A 10,854-nucleotide genomic window follows, 5' to 3' on the forward strand; every position below is an offset into this window, starting at 1 on the left:
ATAGAACATCAACGGAATATTCTTTCCTCTATTTCTATGGAAACCAACAAGCAATATAATAAATATATCACATGTAACAAACATGTGACAAACTCGATTTATGACAATATTGTGAGCAATTGGTCCATATATGAACAAAAGATTACATCATCAAATCAGGCGTGAAGTATTGTTGTTGTTTTTTTAAAGTGGAGGGGCCAGGCTCATCCAAAACAAATCTTGACAAGCTAAAAAGCTTTAAAGAATAAGAAAGAACAATTCAGAAATTGTCTAAATCCTGTAAATTTAACAAAATTGTATGCTGCAAGAAAAAGTGGGACCCCCGACCCCCCCCCCCCCCCCCTCCCGGCACACCGTGATGCTTCGTGCCTAAAAATAAGCCTAATTCGCTGTTACTGATTCAAATTCTTGTACTTAAAATGAATTTATGATGGTGGTTTATTTTTATGAACATGGTTATGTTATATTCAATACATTGTAATGACCTCTGACCCTGGTCTGCCCACTACCAAACATAGATCTTAAAATTTTAAGATATGGATTGTTAAGCTAAATTAAACTTAAGAAAAGAAGGAATCCATATATTTTACCTTTCAGATTAGGGTATTTTCCTATATTTTTATCAGGAGCTTTTCTTTTAAAGGAGACCGATAAAGTCTAAAATGACCACGACCATCGAGCCCTCTTAATCACCTGGAGACCCAGTGTGTCAGGACTTCCCTGTAACCGTTCTCTTTTCAAATCTACTTGTCATTGATGTTTCTGAGTACTATGTACCCATATCATGTATTCCTTGTTATATTGAAGTTAAAGCTTTTTAACAAGCATTTTACTATGAAAAATAGAAATTGAGATAGGAATGGGGCACCTGTCAATATTGATGTGGATAAAGTGCGTTATAATCAGAATACTCTCACTGGTTTAGAATTTTCAAATTTTACAATATTTAATTAAAAAATGTTTTAATTTTTTTTTGAAATTCTAAAATTATGAAAGCCTCAGCGGGATTCGGACTCATGACTAACAGATTTGTAACGGACACTCTAACTTACCCTTTGCACGATGCTGTTCTGTTGCACATTCGAAGAAGAAACCATTTCAGTGTAAAATTATACTTGATTTTATTGTTTTTGTGTCACATTGTAGAGGTGTCCCATACCACCTTAATTGAAAATTGGTTGTGAATTAAAGGTACTATCTCGTGAACTCTTTACCGTCAGAGATTGTGCACGAATGTTCTTACTATGTGCTCCAAACTGACATACCATCGGAAAAACACCGCATCCATCTTCGCCAACCAAGCGTTTTCGGTCCACTTCGCGAAAACCCTTGGCTAGCGCAGAAGCACCTCATATTTAGTTAAAAGTAGCATAGTTTGGCGTGGTTAAGATGATGTAAAACGTAGAGGAAAGTAGAACTCAATATTCAAATTTCCCACGAAGCGATACTTCACACCGCCACTTTTTCCGTGGCACTAATTTTTGCGTATCACGTGGCGTTTATTCTTCCATTAACCAACAAAGATTAAATACGTCACAAATGTGGTATCAATCCGCAAGACTTTTTTGTTTTTAGAATTTGAAATAGCATTTATGAGATTTATCAATTTTAGACAAATACATTAAGTTTGTACACATGTTATTTCTTCATTGGTGTTCAGCAACAATCAAATTATTTTTTTTGTATGTAATATTGTATTCAAGTATATCTAAAACATGTCTGTGATAAATCATATACTGTCTTGCAGAAACATGTGTTCATGTACTATCAATCTAAGAGGTATTTGACTATGGGCCTTGGTATGCTTGATGACTGCTCTACAACGTACTCAGTCCTAACAACATCCCCACCTCCTCACCTGTTTGTACACCTGATAATCATTAGTGGGTGTTTGGGGATAATTATCAGAAAATAACATTATCTGACATCAATGACGTCAAGAAAAAAACACATCCTCTTATTTTAATTGTTTTTATTTGTCTTTCATACAAATATCTACAATATTAATACAATTTTATATACTTGAATAAAAAAAGCAACATTTTTAACAATATGATTAAATCAAGTTTGAATTCCATAAATTAAACAATATAACTGTGTAAAGAAGCATATCAACGACTATCTTGTTTAAAAAAATGCAAGTTGTTCTTGCCATCAAGGCACAATATGAAAACAAGATGATCTAATCAAAAATAAAAACGATCAGATGGAAAGCTGTACAGATATCGGGTCTGATCTACAACTAGTCGAAAAGTATGTACAAAAGCATGACGAGGAAACGTAGTCATGCAAACAATACAGAAAACACTTTCTTTCCTCCTTAATCAAAATGTATCTTAAAAACAAACATTACTTTTCAAGTTGATTTCATTTCTGTTTGTCTATTTAATTTCATATAAACTGATGTTTTCTTCCATGAAAAAAAGAAACGACTTAAGGCACTAGCTCCGTATTTCTGATATTATGTCGTCCTAAAAAATTCAATTTTAGATCTTTGGAAATCCTAGTTCAAATGATTTCCATTATATATAAAAAAAAAATAAATTAAAAGTGAAAATAAAAATCTGAACACATTAAACATTGATTCTAAAAATAAAATGTTTAAGAGATTGCACTAAAATCAAAACTTCATTTTAAAAATAATTTCAAGCGAATGACAGTTAAGTTGATCGATAAAAAAAAGTATTAAAATGGAGTTGAACACAAATGTCAGTGGTAGATGAATACAACATACCACTTCAATCTCTTATTGTAAAAGAATTTCACATTATAACTGTAAATAATGAAATATTGCCAGTTAAAAATAAACTTTGAACACAACTGGTCTATACAGGCAAAGAAAGCATTGAAAGATGAAATAATTGACTAGGCAAATTCAATACAGAGAAACAGATTATTGAAAATCTTTGAAAAAGTTTAATCTCTCCCTTATAAAAAATGAAAATGATATCCTTCACAGAAAGTAATCAACACATGCTTAGAATGGAAAGTAAGTACGAATAAATGGCTATATTTTGATCTTTTAAAGGCAGTGCAATGATACAAAAGCTAAATGGACATTTCTGTTTTCATTTGATACAATAAAATTGTTCAGATTATGTTATATAAAAGTACACAACAATAATGATGCTAACAACATCAGAATTCTTCCAGCACTATAAGTATAATATTTCAAAATGTAACAGATTTGTGTATGCTCCAATATATACATATAAAATAACAGTGTCACACAGCAACACTGTTTTACCATCAGAAAAAAGCAGTGATCAGCTTGTATTGCTTTGACATGGCATCATTGTAACAGACACATGGACCAACATTTTGATTCTTGGGTTGATTCAGAAAAAAATCTCTTCATTTTTAGGAAAACCGAATGGTAAAAGAAGTCTTGTGAAAACAGAATTGTACAGGTTAACTTTAAGTGGAATGCATGATTTAGACTCGTGTGCATGTTTTATGCATGACTGAATTAAGTTAACCAGAGTATACTAGCTGCCTATAAGTTAGTGTCAGTAACCTTCAAAACAGCAAGTACATGTTTGTGCTACCATGGTTTTCCCAGAAAGAGATTTAAATATAACTATGTACATACATAATTTAAGTTGCTGTAGTACATCTGGCCTTTTTAACATCAACAAAAATAGGTAAGGCCTTTCAAAACAAAACATGCCATTTTTTGTTCAAATATTCAGCTTGGAAAAACTGAGATCAATAATATAAAAACAACATGACAAGAGGCCTCTGCCCCTTATATCTTTCTGTGGCCAATGCATCTCATCTATCATCACAAAACTGCCTCAATTTCAAATCAAGCTACTTCATAACGATCTGAAAAGGCTACCGCTTTTTCAAAACATGCCTTGCTCTACATACCATCATCAGTGTCAATAAGGTTTAGAAAAGGATTTTTGAAACCAGAGGTTAAAAACTGCTTCCAAATGAAGCAAACGAAGTGATTTTGACTCACTTCAAAATTTGCAACCCAAACATTTGAGTGATTTGGACTCTCACTCATCATCTTTGTCAGCTTGAGGTTTGATATCACATGCTTCAAAAAGTTCCTCTGGAGTGTGACCCAGAAGGGTCTGCAAGTCACAAACAAATCTGTAGACGTATCGCTTTCCTGCTGTTTTGTGGATGATATTTTTGTCATAATAATAACGAAGTCCTCTACTTAGTTTCTCATAGTTCATTTTTGGTTTGTTTTTTCTTATTCCCCATCTTCTGGCTACCTCATCTGGGTCGGAGAGCTTGAACTCCCAGCCGTCGCCTGTCCAGCTGATGAAGTGCTGGCAGTTTTTGTCTGTCAGCAGCTCAAGCAGGAACTGCCACAGCTGGATTGGTCCACTTCCTAGTAAATAGAAATGTTCAAACATGATTCATATTTTTCTTTATATAAAAAAAAAACATTTTAAATTCTCAAAGATGCAGTATACAAAAATATTTATTTGTTTTTTTCCGAAATAACAAAATAATTTCCATTTGTAATACTATTTAATTAACTGTACACACTTGGAGAAACAATGCAATTAAAATAACTCCAATGTCTAGCAAGTTCTTTACTTATGACATGAACATAAGTGTTCAATTTTAAATTGATTCCATAGTGTGATACACAAAACTTTTCTAGAGTCTTTTTAAATTAATCATTTCTGAACAAAATGTATGCACTGGAACACAAAATTAAGTACACATTTTATTTAGTTAAAGTCCTACTGGTTAAAATATTCAGCATTTTTGATGAATCAAATAAACATCCGATGGAATCCTTACCAGAATAGCCAACCATGGCTGGAAAGTTGCTTGGTTTGACCTCGGACTGAGGGAAGGAGAGATCGGTGGGTGAGGACTGGAGGCTCCGTGACACGCCCATGTTTAGGCCCCCTCGGTACTCAGATGACCAGCTGTCATTGAGGCTGCTCTCGGAGCAGTCTGACCAAATGTACTCCTGCTTAATGCTTGGGACCATCTGGTTCTGATATACATGACTGTATTGGTATCGGGCATCCTGCCTCATGTACTGACCTACAATATCAACCGACATCCACAATTAAAACTCTACAGAAACTTGACAGTGCTAGTCCAGTTCGGCATGTATGCTATCATTTCAAATTTCAAATCTTTGTCAACGGAATAAAAGAGTACCCAAATAAAGTTGCATGTCATTCTTTTTATAGATTTAAAATACAATGTACAAAAATCTATTTTAAAGACCAATTCTTTTTTATTTTTTGAATATCATGTGTGAGCACTTACCATGGCAGATTTCTGGCAGCACTGGAGGTTGATATTTCTGTTCAGGGATGGGGGGATAGAACTCGGTGGTGGGGCTGTTGTCTGATGAATAGTAGTGAGGAATCGACTCCAAACTCTGGCAGTCTGAATGGTCCTCATAAGTTCGGCTGTTTGGGGAATCTCCCACATCATTCAAAGCTTGCATGGATTCTGTTATTGCTCCATAAGCACCTAAAAACAGGATAAAAAATTTAATTTTATTTAAAAAAAAATTTGTCATTGCACCAAGAGGCTGTATTAAAAAATATTTAGTAAATTATTTTTCTTGTATAACAGAGGCTTTCTTACATGTTTGTGCACTTGGGACCTTGCCATCACTGAGTCTGTAAGCTGAAATTTTGTTTTCAACCTGACTGGAAAATCCTTCAAAAAATAACACAAAACAGAGTTATATATCCATAAAAATTAATGCTTGGGAGAAAGTAATTTTTTGATTGGCATTTTTCAGTATTATATTTATTTCATGCTTTTTCACCACACAGAACAAAGCCCAATACAGATTTAAGATGCATGTAGCAGATGGTCTGTTGTTTACCTTGAATGGGAAAGCGGTCTCCAAACTCGGGCATGCAGACGGGTTCACTATAGCTACTGGGTGCACTACCAAGACTTGGATGCTCATGTGTTACATCTGTACAGAATACAGTCAAACCATAAATACAAGGAAACAAGGTCAGTTAGTGACCAAAAGACATTGGAAATGAGTAAAGTTAACAAAATAGCAATAAGTTTCTTTAAAAAAAAGTACTTCTTCTTTTTGAGGCTTTTACGTTTTATTTCAATCTTTTCTATGTTATCTCAGTTTGGTTTTCCCAATATTGTTTAATTAATATGTTGTGGGTGTTTTATTAGTACATTACAACAATCGACTAGATGGAAGGCATATCATACCAAACAACTGTTACTCATGCGAAAAACAATATAGTTAATAGCGTAGTTTTCATGCATGTTTAGGCAATCATTTCTCACCTTTCTTCAGAATTTCTAGATGTTCCCACATTATTTCTCCAAGATAGGGGGGAGCAAGGTCCAAAAACTCATCACGCTTCAGTTGACACAAGTCCTTGCCCCTCATGGTAAAATTGGCAGGGTTGATCCCCAATATGTTGAATTCTTGTGCAATCCATTTCAGCCAGACCATGACATGAGTTTCTGACCACTGGGAAGGATCTATTTAGATAAAATAATATATGTTGAAAAAAAAAATAACCTTAATGCCCATGCCATGGCTGTAAGATATGAGTTGAGTTTGCATGACCTTGCATGTAAAATAAAATTTTACACTCTAAAGGATTAAAGTGTAGCATAATCTGAGATGATAATTTTTCAAAAGATGTTATGTTGAAACGTGAAATAATATTTGAAAAGATGTTAATATGTTAAATCTTGAAATATTCATCACTTGGTGAAGAGAAATGAACCGTCAGATCTCTTAAAACAACAGAAATGTTAGAGCCTTATTTTTCACCTGTATCTAATTCGAATTTTGTACAGATCAGTGCACATGTTTGATGTCTCTGTATGCATCTACAACAGGCCCGCAAGTGGGCTGGTATGCTAATTCAGCATAATGATTGGATACAGAATGTGATGTCTAAAGTCCTACTTAAAAATACACGACTGCTTCAAAATGTCATAGCAATTAAGGTCAGGTCTTCAAAACCTCTACTTGAAAAAAATTAAACCTGACACAATAAGAAATATAATTTAGTATCTACAAGACCTACACATGAATGACAAATTATCTGAAGAGGCTTCAGGCTTACCATTAGAGATGTGAAATTTCTGCTGCTCCCTCTCAAATGTCTTGAAGCTCTCATGCACAGCCTGGGACATTTTCTGAGTGGTTCCGGGGGTCAGTGGGGGGACAGTGGTCGTGGAGGGAATATCTGGAAAGAAAAGAACAAAGCATAAGCTTGGATACTCTCCTAAAAGCAGGCACACACACATCCAGCCCCGGACTCTCTTAGGTCCAGAATATGGATACTCAGCCTCAACAATTTACTCTCCTAAACAAGCAAAGAATAAAAAAAAACAAAAAAAAAACACCACCATTTCTGGAAGGTATTCCTATCATTAAAAATACCTGAGACATGAAGTAAATGGTGAAAATTCCTCCGGAGCATATTGACTGGTTGGAGTAAATTAAAGACAGTCATTCGTTTATGTATCACTACCTTTACTACTACACATATAAATAATCTTTTTCCTTCCAATATTTATATATCAATTCAAACTACAACAAGGGGCGGTCTTCGACTTACATTCTCTTATAATAGACTGATGGAGGAGTTTTCTATCAGTTTGCCTCAATTTTTAAAAAAATCCAATTTACTTCATTATCGCATAAATACCAAACAACAGGTACTTGGCCTAGTGAATCATAGAATAGTACCGGTACAATATTTTTATGTATTTCACAACAATACTCTTCAAGACAGTTACAAAATCAAATTACAACCAAACTATTGGCAAACACTAGATCTTTCAAGTCCTTTCTTTTTATGATTCACTACATGTATATTGATTTATATCTATGAGCAATAATACTTATTTCCATGATATAAAAACATTCGCATTTTTTTAAAATCTGATATTAAAATCTGATTTGCAATTAAGTTATCTATTCATTAAAACACTTTTCTTAAAAAAATTCCTTTAAAAAAGTGATGTTCTTTTTCAATTATCTAAGGTTTGCAGATAATTTTAAGACTCTGAAATCAAAAAAGTAATTATAAAAAAAGTTTACTGGTATTAATCAAAGATCCTCTCATACTAAATTAAAATAGCCTTAAAAAAATAAATTGGGGAAAAAAAGAGAATTGAGTGGAAAATTTACTTTAGAGAAAACTCCTTACCTCTGATAAAATCAGCCACCATGATGATTAGTTCAAAATGAATAAGAGCACTGATCAGTTGCTTTTAAACTGATGGATATTTCATAACATTAAAGCAGCTCCACCAAAGTGATAATGAAAATTTACAAAACTAAATCAATTGTCGGTTCTGTGACATGATATTTAACTCTGTTCTCCTAGAACGTAAGTGTGGATCAGAGAGCAAGCAATCATTGGTCTAATGGCCCATGAAATCACAGGGTTGTTCAACCTATTTTTGAACATCTTTAAAAATTGACTTCAGCCAATCAGAGCAAAGGAAATAAAGTTTGAGGAGAGAAATGTGTGTTTGTGCATTAAGACATTAATTAAATTCACACATAAAAGTGTTATGTTTGTCCCAAGGATTAATAGCACAAATCAGTTTCTATTGTAATCGGGTGTCATTTCTTATCTCTAATCTATTGGTCCACCATAAAAGAGATATAAGTATATACTTAAGTTCTTACTGCTATTTAAATAGTCATCTAATGGATGACCATTTGAGAAGAAAGTGCTTGATTATGGGGGGCCTAGTACTGAGGTGAGACTCCATCTTAAGATATTACCTCTGATAAACATACCATCAAATACATACAGCAAATAAAAGGAAAAAACCTCTTTCAGGGGATTAAGCTGTTTTAAGAGAATTAATCCAAAACCAGACAATGAAATAGAAAGTTAGTTCTTTGTTTAAAATAACAAACTTAGAGACATTAATAGTGATAAATATTATGAAATAAAATTTTGTGACTTTTTAAGACATATTGATCTGAAAAATAAAATGAGAATTCTGAAATTTAAGGTAAATTATATAATATTGAATATCTTTAAAAACTAGCTCTTACTTTTACATACAAGATTGTATACTTAACCTATCTGAACGGATGGTTTTGCTTGCTGCAAATTAAGATCTATAGATCAATAAGGGTGAATTAGTGGGAGACAGTTTTATTTCAGATAATGAGGGCAAATGACTAATGAAAACCACACAAATTGACCATCTTGAAGTGATTTAATGGCAGGCCATTTCATTTCACTTTTATCTGCCCATATCGGGGCTTTTCTTGTGTCCAGTTTAATAGCCTAGCATCATGATGAGAATTTGGTGATAAGAATCGCCATGATGTGGGATGTTGGCATCTTAGTATCTGCTACGCTTACATGAAAGGTTTGAACTGGGAACAACTTGTTACATCAGATGATTTATCTGCAAACTTATCTGTTATCTTTTACCGATTGTAATCGAATTAAGGCAACAGGGGATGGCTTGATAACAATGCACATGTTCAATGTAATTCCACATCAGAAACGCTTGCCTTTTATATAATAATTACAACAAGCAAATTCAAGGGAAGCAAACCAACCTTTTAAATGGACCATGATCCTTGGGAAAAAAACCCCTTGATTTCTTTTTAAAAACAAATGTCTTTTCTCTTTAAGCAGCATAATTTATGGTGTTATTGCTCTGTTTTCCATTGTAGGTGTTTTGTAATTCTAGAAATTTTGTCCAAATTATTTACAGATGAATTTATCATGTGGCAAACTCTAATGGAAACCTGTCTTGTGCCATGTAAATATTTACCACATCCACACGACCTGCCCCCCTCAGCCTTTTTGCTGAACCTGCCCAGCTCGCGCTGCTTCAACCAAATTTTGTGCAAATAGTTTATGCTGGAGTTCTGACCCTGGCACTGTACTGTGCAGAATAACTATACATTAACTTTATTGCTAACACTCTTTCAAACCCCTTTTGGAACCCCTGTACCACATCTTTTTACAAAAAAATTTAAATTAATTCAAAATGCAAATAAAGGCATTTAACTGAATGGGTGTATTAGTCTGTCTTGTTTGCAGAGCACAATGCCCTGGATATTCAAATGCTAAACATCAGTATATATATTTCTATCTTGAATTACTCTTCATTCATAAAAGCACTTATAGTCAATGTCATTCTGGGCCCAATATCTCCTCTCAGGCATCCATCACTCAACACGCTGTGTTCTCATAATCTGACAGAAAAAACAGTTTTTGCAACAATTTATCTCTCTGACACAGGAGATATCTTATTCTTTTTAGAAATTTAGAGAAAAACTGGCAGACACTCAACTATATCCACCTGGATCATATAAAAGATTGTAACTTTCCATTCTTCTTCCTACATTTCGAAAAACAAACAATTTCTGATTCAAACAAATGAAAATTTTATTTGAAGAAAGAAAAGTAAGAAATTAATTTTTTGAAAAAAAAAAAAAGAACTTTCGCCTTAAGTGCTAAATTTGAATTTTCTGAAATCACTCCCTTTTAAATTAACCTGAAGTTACCAAAAAAGAAATGCAAAGCGTTTAAATTGTTATGTAACATAAAATACAGCCCAAGACAAAAAGCAAAAACATGAGAAAGACACCATTAATTTGATGTGTAACAACTTCTACTTCAGGTAACGAGTTGTTGCCAGTGTTAAACCAGCAAAGCTGAAAATTGTACAGAATTAACAAATTAAACATTAAAGGACTGTTCCAGCTACAATGGCCGTTGAATGATTCATTAAATTGCCTATCTTGTGACACGTTTTGTCTTTAAACGAGCTTATATTATGCGGGGTACAAGTTTCTCTTGTGCAGACCTAGAGGGAATCTCAAATTCTGTCCAACATGGGAAATCATTTTAAATTTTTGCTCCT

The 10,854-nt window shown here is 33.6% G+C and overlaps 1 protein-coding gene across 5 annotated transcripts in view; it reads right to left on the reverse strand.

Moving 5' to 3' along the window:
• Positions 1 to 1,957: 1,957 nt before the first annotated feature.
• The window catches only part of LOC105334546 (protein C-ets-1), a 29,696-nt gene continuing 20,799 nt past the window's right edge, over positions 1,958 to 10,854 (reverse strand). For 3 of the 5 annotated variants that reach the window (XM_011438047.4, XM_011438049.3, XM_011438048.4), the window contains 7 exons: positions 7,062 to 7,184; positions 6,265 to 6,465; positions 5,831 to 5,926; positions 5,584 to 5,658; positions 5,257 to 5,466; positions 4,774 to 5,025; positions 1,958 to 4,351 (listed from right to left, as the gene is read on the reverse strand). In XM_011438047.4, coding sequence (XP_011436349.2) covers positions 4,008 to 4,351; positions 4,774 to 5,025; positions 5,257 to 5,466; positions 5,584 to 5,658; positions 5,831 to 5,926; positions 6,265 to 6,465; positions 7,062 to 7,184 — 1,301 coding nt within the window. In that variant the 3' untranslated portion in view covers positions 1,958 to 4,007. Of the gene's footprint in view, positions 4,352 to 4,773; positions 5,026 to 5,256; positions 5,467 to 5,583; positions 5,659 to 5,830; positions 5,927 to 6,264; positions 6,466 to 7,061; positions 7,185 to 8,153; positions 8,360 to 10,854 lie in introns of those variants that run through there. The other 2 variants (XM_011438050.4, XM_020069865.3) reach the window with 2 other exon arrangements.

Source organism: Magallana gigas, chromosome 2 (genome assembly GCF_963853765.1).
Source record: "Magallana gigas chromosome 2, xbMagGiga1.1, whole genome shotgun sequence".
Lineage (NCBI taxonomy): Eukaryota > Metazoa > Mollusca > Bivalvia > Ostreida > Ostreidae > Magallana > Magallana gigas.